The following is a 27,074-nucleotide window of genomic DNA, read 5'->3' as shown; positions in this document are numbered from 1 at the left end:
GTTCATCACCACCTGTTCCCTCTAAAATGTATGGCTATGTTATTAAGCTTGCAAGCGAATGTATGAATTAATTCAGTGGGGATTTACAGTGTTGACTGGGACGTTATTAGGTTTTATCCAATTTATCTGGTATGAAAACCGATATTTTTCCCCAGGACAGTGAAACAGCAGCTCATTAAGTTTCTTCATTCAGTCATTCTTTGAACATTCTTTGTTATGTTGTGGGCATGCTCTAGGGATGGGGGGTAGGGGCAAATATGGTGTAGCCCCTGCCCTTGAGGGGCTCATGAGGAGCCAAACAAGGAAACTGGCAATTAGGGTACCATAGGCTGAGATCAAGGGGAGTCTGGGAAGGAGGTGAGGCCAGGGAAGGCTTCCTGGAAGAGGTGACCCCTGAAGAGCAAGTGGAGTCAGTCAGGTGGACAGTGGAGAGGGGAGGGTGTCCCCTGAACTGTGCCTGGCACATGTGAATGAGAGTCTAGGGTGGACAGCCTGCTGGACCCCACTGCAGTCATGAGAGTGACCACATACACATGGGTCCAACCTGTTTAGGGCCTTCCATTGGCAGGAACTTCCTCGCCCCTTCCCTGTGTTTTCTGTAGTGATTAACAGAGAAGAGTGTCTTGGAGGGATGGAAATGTTTCGCAGTCCTGATGCATGATCTTGCTCCGTGCCTGAGACACGCAACAGGTTCATCCACAGTCCTCCGTCCCCGTGGACAGCACATCACCACTGTCAGGGCAGGGCTTTCCCAGCACCTTCTGTGAATGTGAGGTTGATTGCCGTGCGGCTGGTATTGGAGGACAGCTGGCCACATCCACGCTTGCAGGTTGGGGGGAGATTTTATACCATTGTGTGTGCATGGGCCTGCACCTTGATGTGGCCTTGGGAACATCGTTCCGCAGGCCCTGGCCCAGCTTACTAAGCGCGCTGTGTATGCTGAGCCCATAGGATGTAGCCCCTCATGTGATCTCCACAGCAGCCCAGGTAAGGTAGGGAATGGGGCCTCAGAGAGGTTGAGAAGCTTAGCCAAGGCGCACAGCCAGTCACTGGCCAGCTTAGGAGGGGGGGACTCAGGTCAGTTTGGAAGCTTCTGTGAAGTGCTTAGTACTGTGTCCACACTGAGCAGACATAAATAAATAAAATAAATAATATAAATCATAATAAAAGAAAACATTTATAATAGCATTGACTGAGCACAGACTAACTGCACGCCAGGCGCTCTGCTAAGATGGCTGTACGTCACCTGGCAGAATCCTCACAGCAGCCCCATGAGGTGGGTACGGTCATTATCCTCATTTTTCAGGTGAGGAAACTGAAGCCCAGAGAGATAACTTGCAAGGTGGACTAGCCAGTCTCCAGGGACACTTCTGGCCACTCCAGCTTTAGCTCAGTATTTCCTGCTTTTTGTGGGGTGTCTCCAGGGTCCTGCCCTCAAGAGGCATCCTCCCCAGTCCGTGGGGTGAACAACACTCGCACAGGTCCAGGACGGGAGGAAGGCACACTGGAGGACCCATTCCGCTGTGCCAGGCACTGCTCCAGGCTCCCCTGGGTGCTGGGTCCAGGACAAGGAGCAGACTTGGGTGATGCAACATGACCCTCGATTAGAACTCTCTAGGGTTGTCCTAGGAGAAAGGGGGCACATGTGGCCTGTGCCGCCCCAGGTGGGATGGGAGAATGGGAGGAGGAGAGGAGCCACTTTGAGACAGGTTTTGGGCAGAAAATGAGGAACTGTCTAGGGGACTGTGCCCCCTCTGGGAGTGCCGTGTCACCTTTGATGGAGGTTGCAGGAGGGTTCCTTTGGGGATAAGGCTGAGCTCAGTGGCCTCTGGGGATTCAACCAGCCGCTCGAATGCACCATCTGTTTTTGATGGCACATGTTTGTCCCGTTTTAGGAAGCCCACGTCTTTTGAGCCATGTTTGTTCGTTGCCTGGAACTCTTCTGCCTGCAAGTTGTAAAGCCCCAAGGAGAACCATCAACCATGACCCCACTATGCGCCACTCCTTGAGCTGAGCTCTGGGTAACCAGGTAACCGTGCTCTTTCTCTCTCTCCCCCACAGCCCAGTTTAACGGCAGTGAGAAACGGCAGTCATCTCCCTCGCCTTCCCGGGACCGGCGGCGCCAGCTTCGAGCTCCCGGAGGGGGCTTCAAGCCCATCAAACATGGGAGCCCCGAGTTCTGTGGGATCCTGGGAGAGAGAGTGGATCCTGCTGTCCCACTGGAGAAGCAAATGTAAGTTCTTAGGGAGCAAAGCCCAGTCTCAGCAACCAGTTCATGGAGTCACTGTGGAGGCTCATAGAAGGTCAAGGCCACTGTCAAGTCTGTCCGATTGGGATTAGAGTGCGTGTCTCCTGATTTCTGGCCCTGTGCTTCCTCTCTCCACACTGTATCGCCTGCCTTCCTTTGGTTGGCTAGTAGGAAGGTCTGTGAAATCGTCCACATGGTGCACCCCTCACTCTTATATGCTCCTTTCTAATTTCATCATCCAGCAAATGAGTTTTTGAAAAGCTGAATGTATACTAAATCTTGCTGCCTAATTGTATATTAGGTTTATTTTTATAGCTGTAGTGATGGTTTTGCCCCACATCTGCTTGATATTAATTGGGCAAGACCCGGACACTCTTGATTTGGGTTTTCCCCAGAGATTTCCCAGCTTTAATCGGCGTCCAAGTCCCATCCCTGCTGCCCCTTTCCCTCCCTGCTTCTCCCCAACACCGCTGGTCAGTGTTTACTGCCCCTCCCCTTGACCGTGATGATCATCTCCCTTCTCTGCTGGGGTGTCAGGTCCCTGCTCTGCTCTGAAACTTTCAGTGGCTCCCCATCACCACCAGGATAAAGTCCCGTATCCCATCTGCCACTCACTCTGTGAGTTGCCCCCAGACTGCTTTTTCAATTTCTCATCATTCCACATACCTACCCTAGAGTGAGCTTCTCCAGGAACTTAATAAAACACGTCCTGGATCCTGTGCTGGCACCATCAGGTGTATTTATCCTCTTAACAAGCGAATGTGGGATAAATGGGGTTATCATCTTATTGCAAAATGAGAAAATCGGGGCTCTAAGAGATGTGGAGCCTTGGCTAGGATATCATAGAGTGCAGAGGTAGGATTCGAACTCCATGACTCAACCCCACACTCTCCCCTCACTTTCCTCTCATATACACTTCCCCCTCACCCTTAGCACATGGCCGGCACAGGGCAGGCACTCAGTAAGGCCAAGAGATTAGCTGACACCAAGCCGGTTCCTTACGAGACTTCACTGTGTGCATTATGTACTATGTTAGTCTCCGCCCAGGGGATTCTGGTCTCCCCCAGCCGGCAGTGCATCCCTCACAGGAAATGCTCCCTTGCTGAGCAGGATGCAGAGTTTTCCGAATGATGTCATGTGCTCCTGTGCCCCTTTCTAAGCGTGTGCTGCGGCCTCCTTTGTGACAGCCCTGCGCTATATCAAGCACATTGGAGGTGGGGTGCGCTGCCAGCGGGTGTTGTGTTAATCACTTCTCACAGCCACACAGATTGGGTGGCAGGTTTTGCTTATTTCTGATCAAACTGTGAGCTTTTTAATCAACAAACACAATATGATCCAGAGATCCCTGGGAGTTGGGAGCTATTCAGCATGCATCCTGACCCAGGTCTGCCTGGGTCAGTCTCAGCAACCAGTTCATGGAGTCACTGTGGAGGCTCATAGAAGGTCAAGGCCACTGTCAAGTCTGTCCGATTGGGATTAGAGTGCGCGTCTACTGATTCCTGGCCCTGTGCTTCCTCTCTCCACACTGTATCACTGCCTGGGGTCAGCGGCCCAGCCTACCCTCTTCCTACCCCCAGATGGAACTTCATGGGCCCCTTGAGGGCAGTTCTGCCTTTCCTTTCCCATTCCCACCCAACAAGGCCCTCGGCCAAGTCCAGAGTCATGACTGGCTTTTCCCACCCCACCTTGTCTCATCTCTCCGGGATTATTCTGGCCTGCTGGAGACCCTGCCTCATCACCTGAGAGATGGGCTTAAATAACATCCCACTTCCTGCGGAGCCTGAGGACCCAGGTTCACTGTATCCCCCACCTGGACTGCTGTTGCCTCAGAGATTAGGGGGCCCTTTCACGCTCCGACTTCTCTCCACCCTAGCACAGAGGGAACATGGGAACACTGAGGGGTGTGCCCCAGTCTTAGAGGGTTCTTGAGGGTGGACAGTCACACATCTGCCCGAGTACCCCTACCACTTTGGTTGCTCTCCTGGGACGGTGGAAAGGCTGCTCGGGTACTCAGGGCAACTGCTTCTGGCCTTCTTCAGGCAGCCCACCTCCCCCTCCGTCCTGCGTCATTATTACCATCAGCATATAAACATGTGCCAGTCATGAACTTCTTAAAGTAAATAAAGAAGTAATCCTGACTGGACATCCCCCTCTGGCTCTGGCCCCTGTTGGGAACATAAGCTCCATGAGGGCAGGAACTTGCCTGGGTCACCACTGCTCAGTGCCTGGAACAGTGCCTGGCACATAGTAGGTGCTCAGTGAATAGCTAGCTGTCCACTCAATGGACAATGTCCCCAAAGAAGGTTTTGGGAACTTTTTCCCACGTGTCAGCATGTCCTCTCTCCCTTCCATCACCTGCCACTCTCTCACCCACCACAATCTGCTTCCCTTTTCTGCCCGGGTCACCAGGTGACCTCCTCTGACCTCTGTGGCAGCCAGCACAGTAGACAGCTCCCTCCTTCGGAGACAGTCTCTGCTCCTGGTTTCGCTCCTGCCTCCCCCGCCGGATCCTTGCCTCAACCTGACCTGAAGGTTAGACTGTCCGAGGCTCAGTTTCCAGCTACATGCTCTCCCTGGGTAGTCTCAGGATGCTGGTGGTGATTCACCAGTGCACTTCCCCAGCCCACACCTCTCCCAGAACTCCCAACTCCTACGTCCAGCTGCCTTCGTGGAATCTTCACTTGGCTGACGAATGGGCATCTTGAATTTAACATGTTGGACTCCTCATCTCCTGGACACCCTCTCCTCCCCAGCTTCCCCACCTCCACAAACGGCATCACATCTACCTAGTTGCCCAAGCCACAACCCTGGAGTCATCTCGATTCCTTTGTTTGCATTATACCAGCGTCTAGTACATTACTAAGTTCTGCCAGTTTTCCATCCAGAACACAGCCCGACTCCATCCATCTTCTTATCTCAGGTCCTCCCATCTGGACCACTGCAGAAGCCTCCTCTCTTGTCTCCTGCTTCATTTCCCCTCTGGCCGCTCTTCAGGGAAGCCTGGCTAACCTTTTGTAAGATCATGCAGAGCAAGTATCTCTTAAGCATCTCTGTTTAAAACTCTTATTGCCCTCCCTCTGCTTAGAATAAAATCAGACTTCTTCCCTTGGCCCACAAGCCCTCAGGGAACTGGACCCTGCCTTCCTCTCCATCCTCACCCTGTACCACTCACCACACTCACAGTGCTGGACCATTCTTGCTGCCTTTCTGCTCCGTGAACACCCCAAGCTCATTCCTACTTCTGGACCTTTGCATTTGCTGGTTCCTCTGCAGAGAATGTGTTTTCTTTGGCTCTTTACATGATCGACTCCTTCTCACAGTGCAGATTCTCAGGTCAAATGCCATCTCCTTGGGGTCCTCCCCTGTCCATTCAATCCATAGTAGGCACCTCCCCTGCCCCAGTCACTGCCTTCTCACAAACCCAGTATTCCTACATAGCACTTGTCACTATCTGACATTGTTTCCTGAATCTATTTGTTGATTCTCCATCTCCCTGCATCAGTCCTGTGAGATCAAGGGTGTAGTAAGTGGTGAGTAAATATTGGATGAGCTCATGGATATTGGTTGGACTGGATGGCTATGGTTGAGTCTTCTTAATACCTATGGTTCTGGCCTGAGTGGCCAGCTCTGCAAAGTCCAGCACATCCCCAAGATGGCCTGCTGCCTGGAATCTCTTTTCAGTCCAGACAAAGCCTCCTCGGGCACAGGGGTTGGCCCCCAGCCGTGCCCCCCAACCCCAAGGACCACCCAGGCCCATCCTGTCTCCTGGTGGCCATCCTCCTGCTGACAGTCTGGCCAGTGGCTGCCCTCTCCCCATCCTCCAGTCTAGTGTCCTTTGCCCCATCTCTCCCAAACTCCTGGTTCTCCTTTGATCCTCGACCCTGAGTCCCCTGCCTTTCTCTCCGTGTGGAGTGACTGGAGCAGCGGGGGAAGGAACCAGCAGCTTATCCTGTTTACCCACCAGGGATTACCCTTAACGAGGATCCAGAGCCCCCGGAGGCCTGTCTGCCACCACCTCAGTGCTGCTTGTCCTGTGTTCAGGGGGCAGATGTGGACAGCGCTTCCCTGGAGACCACTTCTGGGCCTTCCCTGAGGACGGCTCTGCTTCAAATAGCTGAAACTTGTTTTCCGAATAAAACAGCATTTTGTCAGCTCACTGGGGCTGTGTTATACAGGTGAAATTTCCCAGGAAAACAACCATGGCACAACTGTTAGCTCTTATTTCTAAAGTTAGCTCCATCCTTGTCTAACCTCTTCTCTCAAACAGTCATGTATCCTTTCTTAAGCATATCCTGAGCCTTCACGTCTCTGGGAGTGTGAGCGGTCACCTCCTGGGCGATCAGTGACCCGGTCACATGCTCATTGGATGGGGATACTCACATCATACTCACTCTCCAGTCCTTGCTTTCCTAGAGCTGGTTGGGTTTTTTTTAGGTTATAATTATGTCATCCCCACTGCTGTTAACTGTTCAGAACACTGCCTTATAAATGGCAGAAAGTGCAGAGAAAGGCAGTGCGACGCTTTTCTCCAAGCAGAATGTCTGTACCAGAACTCTCACGGGTACTGTTCACAGGGCACTCCTGGGCAGGTCCTGGAGGCAGCCTCCCCCATACACCTGGGAGCTTAAAATGCAGTCTGCGCGGCAAGCAGCAGCCTAACATAATGATAGTTGGGGAAGTGACCCTTGGCCGTCAACAAGTTCAGTCTCTTTCAGCTGATGCTCGTAGCTGCCATTTGTGGAAACTCACCCCATTGCAGGCTGTGCACCAGCCCTTTAATGCATCATCCCATTTAATCCTCACAACCCCAAAACGGGTGGAGTGATCCTAACTTGATAGGGAACCGAGGTGTACCCAGGTTCAGCCACTTGCCCCAGACTGCCCGGCTGGCCAGTGGCAGAGCTGCATCTGTGACTCGGCGGCCAAAGGGTGATCCACCCTTGACCATCCAGCACCTCTGGTTCTCCTCCTGACCCCACCTCTGGCCACCTTCCCACTGATCCAGCCCCTCAGAGACTGTGACGTAAACGGAGACCCGTTCTGAGTAGACCCACTGATCGGCATCTTAGCATCCTCACTCTGCCCCTGAAATTTTACCTTCAGCTTTTTCAGTCTTGAAAACCAACGTTCCCCTTTTGTTCTGCAGTCAAGCATCTGCCACTGCACCCCTCCCTTCTGATTCTGCCACTCACCACATGCTGTCCGGAAGCAGTGACACTGGGATTTCCACGTGCCCAGTCGATGCCAGATGCACTTGGCAGGAGCACTGGTGTGACCCCCCCCCACCCCAACTGCCTGCTCTCCTGAGTGATGAGCACCGCCCACTAGTCCCACAGATGTCACAGAGCCAGCACGTGTCCCTCCTGTCAGCGCCCTCTGACGGCTTCTGTGTCACTCAGATGGAAAAAGCCAGAGTCCCTGCATTGCCTTGAGCGCAAGGCCCCCGACCCGGCCCTGCTGCGTGGCCTCTTCGGCCTCAGCACCCACCCCACCGCCTTGCATCACTCCAGCCACGCTGGCCTCCTTGCTGTTTCCAGAACATGCCAGGCACTCCTGCCTTTGCTGCCCTTCCTTCTGCCAGATAGGCTCTTTTCCAGCTGCTGCCCTGCGTGGCTTCCTCCCTCACCTCCTTCAGGTTCACGGTGAAATGTCACTCTCTGCAGAAGGCTTCCCTGGCAGCTGCTTAAAACAGCAATCCCGCCAGTTCCGAGCCAGGCAACCTTGCTTCGTTTCCTCCATAGCCTCCACACTAGACCGTAAGCTTCATGGCGAGGAGATCGCAGGTCTGCTCACTGTTCTCTCCCCAGGACGTGCATGCAGCAGGCATTCGGTCAATGTCTAGTGAATGACTGAACGCACAGATACACACATGTGCACAGGCCTACGCACACACACAAACGCACGTGCACTGCCTCGTGACAAGGAGGCCCGGGATGCCGACAGCTGCCCTCGGAGAGGCTGAGCCTCCTCGGGGAGGAGCGGATTTCAGGGTATCAGCTGTGGGGGTCTGTCCCTGCTGGGTTCTGATCTCGTCTCTTCTCCGCAGATGGTATCATGGAGCCATCAGCAGAGGAGATGCAGAGAACCTGCTGCGACTCTGCAAGGAGTGTAGCTACCTTGTCCGGAACAGCCAGACCAGCAGGCACGACTACTCCCTCTCCCTGAAGTGAGTACACCTTGGCCACCTCCTGGGCCCTCGGCAGCCTCCAGCGATGTGTGGCCTGGCCCCAGTGTCTGGGGCAGAAAGACCCGCCAGTGTCCCCCAAGGAAACTTGCCAGCATGAGTTATTTCAAGCCTCGCTTTTCCAATTTGATCTTATTCTGGGATACAGAGGAATTTTTATGTCCTCTGTTTCTGCCCACCACAAAGAGGGGGGTATTTTCCTAGAATTTATATTAAATATCCAAGAATAGCTTTCACATGTATGGTGAGCCAGGGACTATAGAAGTGCTTAGCATGCCTCATCCCTCTCTCAACCCTCACACAGCACTTTGATGAGAAACATATTGTCCCCATTTTGCAGATGAGGAAACTAAGGCTCAGAGAGGGGCCATGGCTGGCCCAAGGGGCAGGGCCAGCACTCAAGGCCGGGTGTTTGACTCCCCACTGTTCCTGCTGCCACCGTGAGAACCACCCTTTCCTTATGTTCTAGGTTGCTGTTTGGGAAAGTTTCACTTTTAGGTGTCGCACAAAGTTTGTGAAGAACACTGGGAAGAGCCAGGAAGAATCTTGCTGGCGTTATCTCTTGTCAGGTCTTTCTGAATACGAGGCCATTGCTTTCAGGATAGGTGGCCCTGCCATAAGAAAAGGGATTTTCGATTGAGGGCTTCATCATTTAGTGCTGTTACTGGATGGAACCCAACGGATTGTCTGAAACCCATTTTACAGACAGGAAAACCGAGGCCTGGAGAGAGGAGGGATTTAAAGAATTGGTGACAGAACTGGGGTATAAACCCAGGCCCTTCAGCCAGCACAGACCACCAGGAGTGGTGCAGCCCTCTGCCTGCTCCCTTTCTGCTCTACTCGCCATTGTTTAAGGCTGTGTGATGGAGAGAGGGCCTGCTGGGATGCAGCTGTCAGGAGGGCCCTGTGCAGGCCGGGTTGTGTAGTCAGTAGGGTCAGTGCAGCCAAGGAGAGAGAGATTGGCCTGTGTTCTCTGCTCAGGACTGACCCCACCTGAGAAGGGACAGTGACAAACTGCAGAGCAGAGCCTGGGCAGGAAGCAGAGGCCCTGGAAGTCCACCTGGAGAAGGGAGGGTGTGTGGAGACGGGGGGAGCCACAGATTTCTCAAGGACATCAGGTCAGAAGTGGTAGATGGGAGAGTTATGGGCAGGCAGATTCCAGGTCAGTGAGAGGCGCAGTTCTCTAACAGAGCCAATCAGGAATCAGAGCGATCCAAAGCTGCCTCAAGAAGTAACGAGTATCTCATCACTGGGGGTGTGCAACCAGGAGCTGGACAACCGCCTTGCTAGGGAAGACGTGGAAGGGATTTCTAAGTAGCTGGGAGGGCACTCAGGACAAACAGCACGTGCATGCTTCATCGTCCACCATCAGGCCTGACAGCTTAAAGAATCAGGCCAGTTATTGCAGCCCAGGAAAATTCAATACACTAAACCGTGGCTGGGCTGGAGGTGGCCAAAGCCAGAGGGCCACGGTGGGGTCAGGTGCACACCACTGGCTGTGCTGCCTGGAGCCAGGGGGTCTTCAACTCCCCACTGCTCCATGCAGCCCCCTGCCTCCCTTACTGTTCAAGGTAACCTAGCAACCCAGGTACCCATGAATGATGCTTCCAGATCTTCACCTTCCCCCCTCAAGGTGAATTGTGCCTTTCTGGACTGCAAGAGGTAGAAGAAGCAGGTGACATCAGAGATGGGACTCCTGTGTCACCACCCTTCCCTGGTGACCCAGACAGCCTGCCCACTCCCTGGGCTTCCTCACTCTCACTATGCTGGCAATCTCTGAGTTCCTCAGTGGATCTTATTCTTCCTGGAATTCTGTCATGTGGGACCAGGCCAGAGGCGTCTTCCCGAGAGGGCTGATTGAATGCACAGAGAAAAGGGCGGGGCTCCCCATGCCAGGCCCAGTCGTTCACCATGAGGGCCAGGGCCCCATCGCACTTCTGTTTATTCACTGGGCGTGTGCTGGGCCCCTGCACTGGGCAGGCCTGGCTGGACATTGGGGCCCCTGGTGACCCCGCCACAGCCCTGCCTGCAAGGAAGAAACAGCCTCCCAAGTTCCCAGGATGTTTTGGGGCTGAGGCGCCAGCATGGGAGCACACAAGGGATCTCGAGCCAGTGGCGGGAGTACTCAGGCCAGCAGTGCCCGCGTTCTCCATTCCTCAGTGCCCTGAGCCCATGCCCTCCGTTACACAAACAGGCCCAAATGCTAGCTCACAGATGGGTCTTCAGAAGAGTGTTTCTGTCAAAGTCCTAAGAGCATAATTCCCTTTTCGTTCCTGGTTTGCTCCCTTCCCTAGACTGTAGGACCACTCTCGGGATGGAGAGTGCCTTGATTCTCTTCTGCTCTGTAACAGGCTTATAGTCCAGGGGCCGGGCTTCCCCACTCGCTGGCCTTGTGGCCTTGGCAGCCACGTCACCTTTTTGAGCCTCAGTGTCCTCATCTGTGCATGAGAGGTGACGCTGCTCTCCTTACATCGATGCTTTTCAGTGTCTCTGGCTCTCGGGAGTTCCCCTGCCCGTGGGCTCAGCCACCCATTGTCCTTGGAGTGCTGTGGCAGGATCCCCTGCACCTCCCAGGCGAGGGGAGGAGGTGGAGGAGACTGAGGGCGCAGCCCAGGGGCCTGCGCTGGGATCCCAGATCAGAGCAATCTGCCGTCAGACCCAGGTTTGTCTTCCTGGACCCGTCCTGTCAGTTCTCATTATCAGGAAGTGCAATTTGGATGACTGATCTCTGCCCATGGGTGCTGGAGGTGGAGGGTTTAGTTTTGCATGCTTGTCAGGAGCCATTAGCTCCCAAACGCCAGAGGGGTGGTCTTACCTGGTCAGCTTTCTCTTGAAGAAGGCCAGAAGTGGGGAGGAGGGCTAGGCCATCCGTGGCTGGCCAGGGCAGCCTGCTAAGTGGAGGTGGGCTTGTTTTCCAGAGCAGCCTCAGTTCCCAGTGACCAGTCAGGCTGCCGGCCAGGGAGTGACACCTGGCATTCATCACCTCAACCACAAATGGAACTGCCCTGGTATTGAATGTCTCGCCTGCTTGGGGCAAGTGCCAGCTTTGCCAGCCACCATGGAGGTCCAGGGACTCTCACATCCTGAAGCCTCTCTGGTGGGGGTAGGGTGGGGAGTGGCATTATCAGGAGTGAGGTGCAAATTTACATTGGAATTCAGCTATGTTATCATGTGAGCCTTCGGTCATGCTATGAGGGTATTTATTCTAGGGTGGAAGAAAGTGTTTGGGGGAGTCTGGCCCCAGAGGACAGGGCCCTCCACCCCTCCCATCCTTCCCTCAGCAGATATTTATCAGAGCCCTTGGTACCAGGCACTGGGCTGGGCAGCAGAGGGAGCAGAGGTGAGGACGTCCCGGCCCAGGCTGCAGAGCTCCCAGTCTGGGCCTTGTTGCTTGCAGGTCTTCACAGAGGCCCTTGGGGGCCGGAGCTGGCGCTGCAGTGAGAGGGTCTGGAGAAGCTGCTGCGCAGAGGTACACTTGAGCCTTAAAGAAAGGGTAGGCATTCCCCAGGCAGGGACAGTTGGTGGGCATCTCAGGTGGAGGGGACAGGCCAGGCAAAGCCCTGGAGATGCAGAAGAGCCTGGGCAGGACTCGCGCCCTGCAGAGGAGCTGAGACTCAGTTTTTAGTGACGGGGCCACTGAAGTGCCCACTCTCAGGCACCCGCCCGTATGCTTAAACCCCACTTCCACCCTGCAGATCCACAGCATTTCACGATTTAGAAAGCCTACGCGTTCGCCTCAGGACAGACCCATGGGGTGGCCAGGGCGGAGATCACCATCCTCGTTCTCACCTTAGGGTAGAGGAAGCTGACCGACCAGCTGAGACTGGAGTGGAAGCAGAGAACTCCCAGCCCAGTGTCTCCCCACCCCCTCCCAAGCACTCCTTACACCAGCCAGAAGGTCATCGGAAGCAACCGTAGAGGCCTGCGTGGTCCAGTCCCTTTGCTTCATGGCTGGGGAGACTGAGACCCAGAGGGGATTTGTGACTGACCAGCTCCCCAGCTGGCAGTTGACCACACTGACAAGAGAGATGGCGACTGCTTCCCACTGTGGGGAGCAGGCAGATCCCTGGACCAGCCTAAGTTGCCACCCACCTGCCCCTTCATCAAAACCCCCCGCACCTGTGGCAATCCAAGATGGCGCCTGCCTCCCTCACCTCCTCGCATCCAAGTCCCCTCCATGGCGGACGCCCCCACCCGTGAAGCAGTCTTGCAGAGGTCTTGCCTCATTGCTTTTGAACACTGCCCTCATCCCCTCCTTCTGCAGAACTCTCCCTCTTCCCCTCTCCAGCCTGACCTGACAGGGCATCAGACCCTTGGCGCCCTCTCAGCCATCAGCACACACGTTGGCCCCAGCACCAACCATTGACCCCTGCTATACTCACTGTAGCCTCAGGGAAGTGAAAGTTTGAGCTTTTAGAAGTTGGCAAGAAAACATCACCCTCTAACACAGTTTACTGTTTGGAAAGGCAAGCAGTGGGGGAAAGGGATGAAAAATCTCATTAAAAGGGTTCTTTAGGCACTTTGGACTGTGAATGACTCTTTGCAAGTTCTAGTTTCATGAGTTTTTGCAAAGGAATCTGGACAAGGTGAGGGAAACAGGACTCCAAAGACCAGAGGGTTTGCCGCTGAGGGCCGGGGAGGCAGAGAGAACGCCAGGGCCTGCTCTGGGTGCCGCCCTGGGATGGGGGCAGACAGAGTGGCCCTCCTGAGGCCTCAGCAGGGATGCCCCTGCTCCTTTGACAAGGTCCCAGCCCTGTTCTCTTTAAACACTCAGAGCCCCAACTCCAGTGGGGAACATGGCCCCAGGGAGCCCTCACAAAGGGGCCTCAGCTTTCAAATCCCCAAAGGCAAACTTCACAGCATCCTTGCAAATGCATAGCCCAGATTCTGACCTCAGGAGACATTTCTGGGGTCTGACCTTTTTCCATCAGGGGACAACTCAGCCCTGATCACTCAGGAGCCTTCCTTAGCCCATAAGTTCTGCCCCTTCAGTGTCTTGTTATTTAGTGGGCTTCAGTCTCCAGGAGTTCATAGCCCAAGCGGGGAAGAAGTGGTATTTACATGGGTAACTCAGATACTCATAGAACGTGTTTAAGGCTCCCCAAGGCAGAAAGTGCTCAGGGCTGTGAAAGAGGGAAGGAACCAAAAGAGGGGGTATTTGAAGGCTGGGCAGATCTTAGACCTGTGCACAGGGTAGAGAGGGCAGCCAGGCAGAGGGAATGGCACAGAGGCAGGAAGTGCAGAGCTTGTGTAAGAACAACAGATAACATTGATGGGAGCCAAGGAAAGGGGTGGCCCTAGTCATCAGGCTGAGGAACTGGGGACTCTAACCTGTAGGGCAGGGAGCGTTCCTAAAGGTTTTGAGCAGCGTCGCAGTCATGTCCCCAGAGCTGTATTCTAGAACCATTCATGAACCAAGGTGTCAAATGGAACACTACTCTGCCTCCCTCTCCCCGACATGTCCACAGACATGCCACCCGAGCTAGCACAGTCCAAGAGGTGGGCAGCACGTGGGCACGCGTCCCAAGGGGAGATCCTGGGCAGCCCTTTTAAAGATGTAGAGGGAAAAGCATGGGCTCTGCAGTCAGCGATACCTGGGTTCGAATCCTAGCTCCATCTCTTACCTGCTGTGTGGTTCTCGGCCAATGACTTTACCTCCCTGATTACCACCTAGAAAGCCACGTAGGCCACTCTCATGACGTTGTTGTAATAATTAATGCAGCTCAGCAGGTATATGCCAGTCTCCACTCCTCCCAGCTTTCCCAGAGCCTTTAGAAATTGCCGTGGAGGCAGCAAGGTGGACAGGGCCAGGTCAAGCGCCTTCGGGGTGCGTCTGGGCTATATCTGCTTCTGGATGACACGGGCCAGTGTCTTCCCCCGTTCCCATAGAAAGAGGGTCTGGCATTTGATTCGTAAATTTGCTTCCAGGTCCAAGACTCTACGGTCAGGACAAGCTGTCTTTCTGCTCAGTCCTAAGGATGGTGGGAAGGCCCCACCTCCTTCTCCAGGTGGGAAGGAGGGGGCAGGACAAGAAAATGCCTCCTGCTCTGATGGCTAAACGAGGCCTGTTAGGTTCCTGCTTGGAGCTGGGGGTTTGTGCTGACTGCTGGGCAGCCAGTCTTCACCCAACAGATGCTTCCTGGGAGGGTGGTGAGCGTAGCGGGGCCAGAGGAGCTGATGGGCTGCGTTCCAGGGGCGCTGGGGGCACATTTCTGTTACAGTTGTTTTTCTTTCTTCTCTCCCCTCGTTGATTTATATAGTAGAGGAGAGAGTTTTCAAACAGTAGGCATGTCTGGGTCTAGGCAGGCGGGCCGGTGATTAATCTTAGTTTGTTGCTGCTGACAGCCAGGAGCAAGAAATAATAAAGGTTTGTGGGGCGGGGAGGGGCGGGGGATGAGGAAAGGCTGCTTGCCCTGAGATCATCGGCAGGGAGCACGGACTTCATTCCCCTCTGCCGTCTGAGCGCCCCTTGTCGGGTCGACATCTGAGGCTCCAGCCTCTCAGCTCCATGGGGGCTGCTCCCATGGCCAAGCCCCCAGGGTAGTCCCCCAGACGACAGTAGAGCCTGCCCGGCCGTTGTTGGGTTCCCTGCCCAGCATGACCTCCTGCTCCAGGATGTAGGACTCCATCACCACCACTTGCTCTCCTCCCCAGCCTGCCCCTGAGGGCAGAGCTTCAAGAAAGGCAGGTGTGTGCCGCCCGGGGCACTGCCCAGCTCTGCTGACCAGGGCCCTGGGTTCCTGGCTGCCTGCTCCCGTGACTCTGCACCTCTCTGAGCTGCCAGGTGGGTGTGAGGGCTGGAGATGGGGGAGTACAGAAGAAAGAGAGGTGGGGGTCAGGCAGACCGGCACAGGGGTAGCTGACTGACTCCAGGCAGACAGTGATGGCAGGAAGGGGTGGAGTGAGGAGGGGTTTTGACGTGGGCCTTGGGAAGTGAGGAGGGTTGAGGCAGTTGGGGATGGGCAGGGTAAGGAGCTGCCCATTCTCAGGAAACAGCAGCCCAGGAGGAGAGAAGCTGCCTACTTTCCAATCCACAGTTTTCAATATATCCCATCACTAACTCCTCCCCGTCTCCCCAGGATAGAGGCAGCTCTGTGCAGCAGAAGACATGGGCTCTGGATCAGTCTGGATTGGGCTCTTGAAGCCCAGCTCTACCACTTACTAGCAGGGTGGTCTTGGACAAAGGGACTTAACATCTCTGAGCCTCAATTTCCTCATCTATAAAATGGGTTTTACAGAGGTATTCCTGAAGAGATGATATACGTGAAGTGCTTGGCATGTGCCCAGCAGGCATTAAGTGAGTGGTAGCCCACTGTCTTTGTTACAGACTTTGGAGAGCCATGGGTTATTGAGGAAAGAGCTTGGTGTGGTCCAGAGCCTTGAGAATTGTCTGGACCTGTCCATGCCCGCAGCTACTCCCCTTTATGGTGGTGGGATTTTAGAATTTATGCAGGCTGCAACTTGAGAAAATCCTGCATTGTTATGACTAAGACTCAAATCACAGGGCTAGAGTCAAATCCAGGCTGCCCTTGTTCTGGCTGTGTGACCTTGGGTAAGTCACTTAACCTCTCTGATCTCCCAGTTCTTGATCAGTACCTGAAGATGATGACCACTTCAACAGGCATTCCTTTCTGTCCCCCTCACTGTCCTGCTGGCCCTCTATCTCTCCCTCCACATCTTCAGACATTATAAGTCGATTACAAGAACCAGAACCTGGTCCAGGACAGTAGCTCTCATATATTAAGTACACTTGAGCAGAAATCTTGGGATTTAGGGAACAGAAGGAGACCTTTTACATCCCCTGGCCCAATGCCCTGTACAGGTAGAGAAACTGAGACCAGAGAGAGGAAGAAGCTTGTTTGCCTCCCGGCTTCCCATCCAGGTCCTGTTTTCTGGCAGCATTTGCATCGGCCTGAGACAAAGGGCAGGCAGGGAAGAGGGGCCGTCTGCCTCTTTGCTCTCACTACACAGAGGATTTCACATCCTTTCAGCACTGATGGAGGGAGACTGAACTTTCTGCTCAATTAGTGTGCGACGTGTTTTCTCCTTCTAAAAGGTTTAAAGGAAGTGGTGCAATTAGGAGCTCCTCAAACGCCCCGTGCAGGAGACTAAATGAAAACAGTGAACTTCAGAGACAGAGGTTTTCAGAAACCCCGTCTGACCGTGGAGGTGTCTGGAAGGCAGATGGGGGTGAAGCGCTGGCTGCTGAGGAGGCTGCAACAGCTCAGCGGAGGCCTAGGGCAGTGGGAGTAGAACAGAGGCTGTGTCCTGGTAGAAGTGAAGAGGGTGAGAAAGAGCGAGAAGTCAGGGGCCTCATCCAGATTTCTGAACAGCCGGGTGAGTGGTGGCACCACCAGCGGCAACATGGACCTGGAATGGTTTTGAAAAACCCAGGAAACTCGTCCTAACTCAGCTGCCCAAAACCAGAGGCAAGGGGTGCCCGCACTCACGCTGCCAACCCATTGTCCAGAGCACCCACCAGCCTGGCAGTGCCCAGCGTGCCTGCTGATGGGCTGGGTTTTCCCTCCCTGACTTGCTGCATCTCCCCTCCCAGCCAAGCACACGGCATTGCCCTTTGCTCCCCCGAGAGCTCCCTGGTCCCCTCCAGAGTCAGAGCCACCCTGATTACATTTCCAGCTGGTTTTTAATTATCTCATATCAGCCCCCATAAATCTCCCCGTAAGGCTCGCCTGCCGTGGGAGGCGTTCCAACTGTTGCCAGGAAGCCTCTTGTGCCCTGGGACAGCTTCCCTTCTGAGGCACTGGGTGGTCTCTTTAAATGAGAAAAATATTTCTTTCCAATCACATTTCTAACATCTTGTTAATAGGACTTATTTAATAATATTTTTGCAAAAGCCATCTGGGAATGGAATGGCTTGATTGGGAGGGCATGTGGGGTGCTGCAAGGGCAGGCCATGGTGACAGATACAGACCTTGTATCTGCCATCAGCAGATACAGCAACATGGAGAAAGATGCAGTCAGGGACCAGAGGACCAGGGCCTGAATCCCACTGCTTCCACCAGCCATGAGGGTCACCCAGCGAGTTATTTCACGTCTCTTGAGCCTCAGCCCCGAGGCTCAGGGACGCACCGCAAGGGAAAGCTCTTAGTAAACCCTGAGTGTCTGGATGAATGCAGGTGGTATTATTTACAGAGCCTTGTGCTTTCCCCGGGGGAGTATTGGGGGTCTTACTTTGCTAACAGCTAGGTAAATAACTCAAAGGCCCCCCCGGAGGAAATGCGATCAGCCCCCGCCCAGAGGCATTTGGCAGGGCTTGAAGCAACCAGCTTCATTCAGTAAAATCCCAAGGTTTCCTGCTCCCCATACCTTCAGACCCTTGCAGCCAGAAGGGTCTTGAATCATCCAGGTCAAGACCCTGGCTTTCGGATGAGAGAAACAGGCACAGGAAGGGAAAAGGACCTTCCCAAGGTCCCGCAGCGAGTTGCTGGCAGAGCCCAGATGTCTCAACTTCCATCCCAGGGTTATTACCCTTCTGAGCCCATAACACTATATTTTCTCTCCCATTTTCTCCATAAACATTCTTGGTATTTGGGGCAGATTTATAAAATCGGATGTCAGATTTTATAGCTCTCGTCTTTGCTCCCACAGTTCAAACGCTAAAGCTATAAAAATGATATTTTGCTGTGTATGAGTGTGGGTGTGTCACACTCACACGTGCACACACTTCCATTTTGTGCCTCGAATCTGCCCTTTTCTGAACGAAATTGGGTCATTTGTAGAGACATGGATGGATCTAGAGACTCTCATACAGAGTGAAGTAAGTCAGAAAGAGAAAAACAAATATCGTATATTAATGCATATATGTGGAACCTAGAAAAATGGTACAGATGAACTGGTTTGCAGGGCAGAAATAGAGACACAGATGTAGAGAACAAACTTATGGACACCAAGGGGGGAAAGTGGCGGGGAGGGTGCGGTGGTGGTGAGATGAATTGGGAGATTGGGATTGACATGTATACACTAATATGTATAAAATAGATAAATAATAAGAACCGGCTGTATAAAAAAATAAATAAAATTCAAAAATTAAAAAAAAACCCTGGGGCTTCCCTGGTGGCGCAGTGGTTGAGAGTCCGCCTGCCGACGCAGGGGAAACAGGTTCGTGCCCTGGTCTGGGAAGATCCCACATACCGCGGAGCGGCTGGACCCGTGAGCCATGGCCGCTGAGCCTGTGCATCCGGAGCCTGTGCTCCGCAACGGGAGAGGCCACAACAGTGAGAGGCCCACGTACCGCAAAAAAAAAAAAAAAAAAAACCCGCCTTTTTCTGGGCAGCCCTCCCCCAGTGAGCAGCCGCCATCCTCCTTCCAGCTGAGGGTGCTTTCTGCCACTTTTAATACCTTTTTTTTTAAGGATTTCTTCACCTAGGAGGAATATCAGAAACAATTGGTTTTGGCAAAGCTGGCTTATTAGAAATGCTTTAATTAGAACTTTTTTTTTTTTTTTTTCTATTTTCCTTTTGAAAATCTACACGCTGCTCACGGCCCTGGGCGGCTTGAGGACCAGCTTGTCACATTCTCAGCACAGACTTTCCGGGCAGGGGCAACAGTGCAGCAGTGTAGGTGTCACTGCTGCGTTCCTACCAGGCACCAGGCCTTTGACTGGATGGGCAGACAGAGGCACATCAGAGTCTAAGCTTGTAGTCCAGGCACGGGGACAAGAATAGGTGACTACTGTGATGGAGGGAGGTGTAGCAGAGAATAAGTAAGGGAGGAAGAAAGTGAGTCTGACTGGGGGCATCTCAGAAGGCTTCCTGGAGGAGGTGGCATGTGAGCAGGGCCTAGGACGATAATAATGTATTGGGAAGTAACAGAAAGGTAGAAGGATGATTAGGTTTGGTATTAGAGGAGAGGTCTCTGCAGTGTCCCCTCCCTGTGGTGCTAACTCCCTGTGGTGCCAACTTTTCAATTGTCCCCTCCACGTAAGCCCCCCGTGGCCCAGGTGACTAATAATATTGTGGACAGAGATGTGCCTTGTATACTCTGAAGTCCTAGTCAGCTCTCTCTGTCTCCCCACAGCTTCTGCATCTCTGGTCCTTTATCTTTTCCACAGTTCCTTCCCACCACCCAACTTGCCAAAGAGTAGCCACATGCCCCTCATTTCCACCTGACACTAAAGGTGTGTACCCAACCCTGGCTGAACACAGCCTCCCAGGGAAAAACGCATTTACACGGTGCTGGGCAGGTGCTTTGCAGTCCCTGGTACCTGGTGTTAGAAATTGAAGAGGCTTCTGCAGCGTATCCTCTGAGGCAGGTAGAATTGTGCCAGTAACAATGATTAAAAACTTGGGGGGGCAGTATATGAGTTCTGACACAAGTTATGATGAAACCACTGAGGCGGCAAATGCATGAGGTGGTGTGTGCTGGGCACACCCACCTTTCAGATTCACGGTCTCCAAATGGGAGCATAATCCCATTTTGAGTTCAGATTTTCAGGCTAGAAAAATACTTTTTCCTGTCCTCAATTGTTCCAGTCTTACCCCCTGAAAATCTTCTGTGATGAAAAGAGGGTTGACTGTTTTACTTTTGTGGAAGTTGTGCTTTTAAAAAGCAATCAGTTCCAATAGTAAGTAACTTTTGGGAACTCAATTACTTGCAGCCATGCTGAAAAAAACTGTAATTAATGTGGTCAAACCCTAGCCAAATAATAAAATGAAAGCTTTGTTGTGTATCAAGGCAGAAATCAATTTCATTAGGGAGCAAAGAGCCGGAGATTTAATTTTGAGAAAACTCTCCACCCTGTGGACAGAGGTTGTCAAGAAGCTGCCAGAATGAATGCCCAACATGAGAGGATTCGCCCTCCAGAGCCCAGATTACTAAGGGCTGGCAGTGACCTTTCAGAATTACATTTGCAAACTTTCCAAGTGTGGCCACAGCCAGTGGGGCTTTTGCTTCTTAATGTTCTTGGACTGGTGCCCCTTTTGGTTTGGTCAAGAGGTGCATGTTGTCTGCACCCACTGACACTCGCATGCCAATGAGATCCTGTCCCTTGGGATGGGGAGGAGGAGGAAGAGAGAGGTGGACTCTGGAGGTCAGAAGACACCAGAAAGGAGTTCAGCGAAGGCTCAGGGTGTCCACATGGTGATGGAGTCGTGTCCAGACAGCAAGGCTAATGGCCAAGTGGGACATATCCATTGGGGACACTGTCCGGTTGCAGGCCAGCATGTGTATGAGAGATTGTGAGCAGCAGGGGGGACCAGGACGAGAGAGGACAGCTGGAGAGGAGCAGCCACAGGTCTCTGCCTGCTTCTGTATTCCGCTCTCCAGGGGGCCTTCCCAGGGCAGGCAGAGCAGCTGTGGCCTGCTGGAATGTGCTAAGTCACATTTCAGCTCAGAACGTAGAAGGACTTTCTCATGGTCAGAGCCATCAAAGGTTGGAAAAAGTTGTACCTGTAAGGAGTAAGCTCCCCAACACTGGGGGTAAGCCACAAAAGCTGAACATGAGGTGTGAATATGGACTTTGCATCATCAGACAGAATTAGAATGGTGGTTTTCAAACTTGAATGTGCATCGGAATCTCTCGAAGAGCATATTAAAATCTGATTCAGGTTCCAGAGAGGCCCAGGGAGTTGCAGGCTTAGCAAATCCCCAGGGACTTTGATGTAGGCTTTCTGGGGCACATTTGTAGAACCTCTATATTTGAGAAACCTGCACTCCTCTTCCAACCCTGAAACTCTGGGATGTCTGTAATGAAGGTCAGTCCTTTTGCAAAATATCTGAATAGTCATTCCTTCTTCATTGCGTGGTGTGAGCACCTATGTGCTAAGTTTCAAAGGTTTAGCAGTTTGTGGGACCTCAGTGGTCACCTAGTTCTCTCCCTTTGTTGTATAGATAGATGGGGAAACGGAGGCCCAAGAGGACAGGAGCCAGGGCTGGGACCAGGTCCCTGACATCCAGTTCAGAGCTCTTTTCACTTGCTTTCAGTGACTTTAAGGAATATCATAAAGTCCCCCCCCCATTTCACAGATGAAGAAACTGAGGCCCAGATCCCCAAGGACTGTTGGGAGCTTTTCCACTGAAAACCACCATCACCATCATTCACATGATGTGCAAAAGGCCCTTGGCCAGGGTGTCTGGGTGGCTTAGAGTCAACTGTGTGCCTTTGAAATTCCAGGGAGGAAGAAAGGACCCTCAGGTTAGAGGCAGGACCACTGAGCAGGTAGATCTGTTTTAGCTTTCAGTTTTTAAAGGCCCTCCTGGATTTTTCCTTCTTTACTTGTTTGAGTAAAACTGTGAGTTGGATCAGGTGCTTTGTGGGCGAGTCCCCTTCTTTGCTGTGCTAATGAATCAGTTGGTCAGTTAGCAAGGGACGCCCCAGCCAGGAAAGGAGTTGGGTCTGGAGGATAGTGAGGGTAAGCACTGTGCTTTAAGGACAAGGATGAGAATTGGGGTGTGGGGGGATTGCTGCCTTCTTCCCCCTCCCTGCACACCCACCTCCACCTTCCACCTTGTCACAGGCATTGCTGTCTACTCTGAGCATACAGAGGCTATGGGTAGTGCCCAAGAATCCCCTACAGCTAATGGCACGGGGGCGGGGTTGGGGGGAAGGGGCACATTCTGGATTCACTGGAGAATGGGAGCAAACCTCCACCCCTTTCTGGGCCTTAATGTCATCTGTAAAATAAGAGCAGGGAAACACATGGTCTCAAAAGCCTCTGCTTGGTGTCTTGTCTATCTCAGAAATGTTGAATACAGAGCAATACACACAATACTGCCATAGACCAGTATTTTTTTTTTTTTTTTTTTTTTTTTTTGTGGTATGCGGGCCTCTCACTGTTGTGGCCTCCCCCGTTGTGGAGCACAGGCTCCGGATGCGCAGGCTCCGGATGCGCAGGCCCAGCGGCCATGGCTCACGGGCCCAGCCGCTCCGCGGCATATGGGATCCTCCCAGACCGGGGCACGAACCCGTATCCCCTGCATCGGCAGGCGGACTCTCAACCACTGCGCCACCAGGGAGGCCCTAGACCAGTATTTTTTAAGCAGAGAAGCCTCTTTCCTCATCATTCCCATTCTGTTTTCATGTGGACCCTGCTGTGTAACAATGTGCTTTTGAGAGTGTTGTGAAACACCACTCCATGTTTGGGAAGGTTGATCTCAGGGTCATAAACACCATGCCCATAGTCACCCAGCGACAGAGCTAGGGCCAGAACCCAGGCCTGCCACCCCAGCCAGGCAGGCTGCCCAGCTGGAGGATGTGGTCCTGCTGCCAACGTGGCCATGAATGGCAGACCAGGCAGACAGGGAGACACGCTCAGTGCTCAGCCCGGGCAGCACGGAGTCCGCAAGGCAAACCAGATGGGCAGCAACTTCTACTCAGGCTCTTGCAGTGCAGGTGGGAACAAAGCCACGTCAGAACCCCTAGCCTTAGCACCTGCCAAACTTGCTCATGCACCATCCAGCTCGGACCTCAGGATGGTTCTTACGGGTGGGCAGTGAAAACTCCATCCCACAGATGAGGAAACTGAGGCTCAGAGAGAGGCACAGCTCAGGGTGGCAGAAGGGGACTCAGACCCAGGTCTGGGTCCCCCTGGGTCTGCAGGTGGTGGTCCCTTTGCCCTCGTCTTGCTTTCCTCATCCCGGAGTGCTCCCCTCATCTCACTCCCCAGCCTCACCTGGCTCAACCTCAGGTTTCCAGTTCCCCTTTTGCCTATAAAAGCCCCTGTGCCCCCTCAGAGTCCTCTCCATGGCAGCTGGTGCTTACCCTTATGGCTGCCTTTGCCCAGTCCCTGTTCTGGACCTTCCTTCAGGTACCGTGTGTTCCCCCTGCACCTGCTGGTTGGTGGTGAAGTGGGAGTTGGCCCTTGGAAACAGCCTGGAGCCCTTTGAAGCCCTTTTGCAAATTCTGTGTTGTGTCTTAAGCCCTTAAATAAGGAGCCAGATGACTAACCTTTATCAGGTGTTCCTGCTTCCTTCACACAGGCATTCTCACTTCTCCCTCACAGCTACTGTGAGGGTGGACTCTTTGTTACTCCCGTTTCACAGATGAAGGATTTGAGGCCTGGGTGACTAGTGAGTTGCCACTGTTGAAATTTGGGGCTGGATTATTCTATGTTGTGGGGTTGTCCTATGCAGCATCCCTGACCTCCACCTGTAGATGCCAGCAGCTCCCCTGTCTCCAGACATTGTCAGATTCCTCCCAGAGGGAGGTAAACTCGCCCCGGTTGAGAACCAGTGCTCCAAGAAGAGTATGGGTGGAGAGAGGCTTGTCCTAGTAGAAGGAAACCCCCCTCTACCCGACCCCAGGCCTGAATGCATTCTGTCCATCCCGTTGGCACAGATGTTAAGAAGCCTTGCTTTTGCCACTGTGCTGTCCTCAAGCCCGGGGATTCCCTGTACCTGCATGAGGATAGCCGTCCTGCCCTGCCTTAGTCCTCCTGGCCGAGGCTGGCACACCCTCCACACCACTGTGATGTCTCTCATTAGCTTGAAAACTTCAGCACTGGAGGAACCCCCTCTACCTTTTCCAGACGGGGATGCTGAGGCCCAGGGAGAGGGGACCTGACCAGCCAATGACATCAATGGGATCAGAGTATGAACCCAGGCATCTGACTTCAGTTCAGCCACCACCATCAACCCCATGTGCTTCAAACACAAAAGCGTCTTTGTGTTCCTGGAAGAGTCCTCTTTCCCCTTCCTAAATCTCTGAAACATTTCATGTCACCCCTCCCCCTGCCTCCACCTCTCCCCTTGCAGTTTTCATGTGCACTTGCTGGAGCCTGAGGACTGCTAGGAACACTGACCAGAGAGACTGCAAAAGTCATCCAGCCTGCCCCCATGCATCATTACCCTCCCACTTACACACTCCCAGTGATGGGAGGCTCACTCCCTCAGCTGTCAGTCTGGATCATTAAAATCCTCCTGCCTGACACTTTGTTAGTCTACTCCTGAAAAATTGCCCCAGATCAGTTCATTTTGACCTATGCTGCTTTGCGTGGCACAAAACAAGCCTTATGCCCCTCCATGTTTGCCGCGAGATGCATCTGCCGGCTCTCCTTCTGCCTGGAGATGGCTTTTCAGTGATTTACTGAAGGCCCTCTCCCTGAGCTGCCAACTTAGAGCTTGAGAAATGCCCAGGCTTCCTGGGGAGACTTATCACTGCCAGTGTGCTTATTGAAAGTCTAATTATTTGGTTGTAAATCAAGTTGTTTGACTCAGCGGTGTTCACATTTAGATGTTTGTTCACCATAACTTGGCGCGTGTGTCTTTGGCTTGTCCCCCTGAAGGCTATTTCGGAAGGCGGTGGGTGGCATGTGACCTCATAAGCCCCTTCCTGCAGCTCCTCAACCCCTAGAACATGCCAGCTGAAAAGGGCCTCCATGCCCCTCACCCCATGCACTGCACAGTTGGAGAACCCCAACACACAGCTAGAGGGACTCACGTCCTGGTCCCCTGGCTCAGAAAGCCCTGGTGTCCTCTCACTGTGACTCAGGCAGATTGCTTCTCCCTCTGGCCCTTGGTGTTCTCGTGTGTGCAGTGGGTGTCTTGCAGATAATGCCAGCCCTCCCAGCTTCTTTGTAAAGCCACAGGTTGGTCCAGTCCAATGGCAGCGGTGGCCATCACATTGTACACGTTCGTTCTGCCAGGCTCCCAGGCCCTGTGCTGGTAGTTCACAGCATGTGCAGATGCCAGCCTGACATCCTCAGGAGATGTCAGCCAGGTACCTTGCCCCCGCCCCATCACTTGAGATCTGGGTATTTTTTTCCCACAGCAGGCCCAGGGCTCTCCTCAGAACATGCTTCTCTGCAGGCACTCATGAGTGTTTCTGGAGCGGCTTGTTTCACAGATGTGACAAGGAGTTTCTCCGTAGACACTTACCCAGCAAAATATCCCATCTCCCAGGAGGTCAAAGAGCAGACGTCCTGAATCAGAGCCATCTGCTTGCAGAGGCAGCGTTGCCGAGCAGGGGGCGGGGTTATGGCAGGAAGTACCTGTTTTGTAGGCCCCTAGGTGGCCATGGAGGCAGGAGGTATCTTGCCATGGTCACCCTCCAGGCTGGCTCCCTTGGGATGCTCTCTCACCCAAGGTCACAGCAAATCAGCATTAGAGCCGGGCCTAGAACGCACCTATGCCTAATTAATTCGATACAAACGTCCGTGTCCAACTCCACTCCAACTTGGGTGCACACTTGTGGGGTCAGAAGGACCTGATGGGCTGGTCTCATGCCCTCCACGCTGATCACAAGACCTGTGCTCTGAGAGCTCTGAGGGTGAATGCTGGTTGCTGTTGTCATGCTCATGGAAAGCAGGCGACACCTCCCTCCCCTGAGAATCATCCTGCAACCAACTGTTGAGGACATTCAGATGCCCAATTTCATCCTTCCTCTTCTCTTAACCGATCTGGCCTCAGGAATCTTTGTACAATGTAAGATTCAACTTTTTAATTAAAATAACCCACAAGGGGCCTCCCTGGTGGCGCAGTGGTTAAGAGTCCGCCTGCCGATGCAGGGGATACGGGTTCGTGCCCCGGTCTGGGAGGATCCCATATGCCGCGGAGCGGCTGGGCCCGTGAGCCATGGCCACTGGGCCTGCGCATCCGGAGCCTGTGCTCCGCAACGGGAGAGGCCACAACAGTGAGAGGCCCGCATACCGCAAAAAGAAGAAAAAAAAAAAAATAAAATAAAATAAAATAACCCACAAGAAGAGGAAGAGATACAGCCACTTTGAGATCTGCTGGGCCCCAGAGTGGGGAGGGCCTGGGCCCTCAGGAAGACGTGGTTTTAGGAGGGAACTTGTGTCACATTCATTTTGTTTATCTAGGTCTGGGCAGGGGCACTGGCTGGCTCTGTACCTGGGAATGATTTCTTGTAGAATCCCAAGGAAAGAAAAAGGTTTGACCCATGCTTCTCTGTGGCCTGTGGCTTCCCTCAAGTGAGACTTCTCTTTCCAATTTGAGAGGCAGGTGCCTTTGTACCCCCTGCAGAGGTGACCCTCTAGGTTCTCCCCACGGCTCTGCCCCTCACTAAGCTGGCTCCTCCTGCGACCAATGCTGACCAGGCAAAGCAGCCACTGTGTCTGGCCTTGAAAGAGGCAGCTTCTACCCTGGCTGGACCACACTCGGGGACCTGGTGGAGTCGCCACCAGCCTGCCCTCTGGAGCTTACAGTCCAGAGAGGAGGATGCACAGGGCCTCATTTCCTTGGCCCAAGATAGACACTCACTAGATAGCTGCTGGGTGGATGGATGGACAGATGAGCGGAGTGCTCGGCTGTGTGCCAGGCATGTGCTGAGAGCCCAAAGGGGAATAAGGCTTGACCTGCTGAGAAACGTCCCAGTGAACAGAGTTCCTGACCTCGGGAGCTCACAGAGCTGCAGGGACCTGGACACCTGGATCCATCTGGTTGGGTGGCTGAGCAGGGGAAGATGAGGCTGCAGTGGTAGTGCCAGGGCCCTGAGTGCTTTTGCCACAGGCTTCAAAGTCAGACAGACACAGTGAAATCCTGGTCCCACCGTGTCCCACGGGACAAGGCACACAACCTCCTTCAGCCTCAGTTTCCCCATCTGTAAACAACGGTAGTCACACCAAGCAACTTATCAACCTTGCTGTGGGCTTAAATGAGGTAACATGTAGCAGTGGCACGGCTCAGTGCCTGGTGCACGGTAGGGTTCGAGCATTCATTCTGCAGTGG

At 53.4% G+C, this 27,074-nt stretch overlaps 1 protein-coding gene across 1 annotated transcript in view; it reads left to right on the top strand.

Moving 5' to 3' along the window:
* SHB (SH2 domain containing adaptor protein B) overlaps positions 1 to 27,074 on the top strand; it is a 132,311-nt gene that overhangs the window by 99,757 nt on the left and 5,480 nt on the right. Inside the window, exons 4-5 of the mRNA XM_060101368.1 lie at positions 2,062 to 2,233; positions 8,295 to 8,414. Of these exons, the coding sequence (XP_059957351.1) occupies positions 2,062 to 2,233; positions 8,295 to 8,414 (292 nt within the window). The remainder of the gene's footprint in view (positions 1 to 2,061; positions 2,234 to 8,294; positions 8,415 to 27,074) is intronic.

The sequence above is a fragment of the Mesoplodon densirostris genome, chromosome 6 (assembly GCF_025265405.1).
Source record: "Mesoplodon densirostris isolate mMesDen1 chromosome 6, mMesDen1 primary haplotype, whole genome shotgun sequence".
Classification (NCBI taxonomy): Eukaryota; Metazoa; Chordata; class Mammalia; order Artiodactyla; family Ziphiidae; genus Mesoplodon; species Mesoplodon densirostris.
Note: the sequence above shows the minus strand (reverse complement) of the source record. Positions and strands in the feature narration are given on the sequence as shown.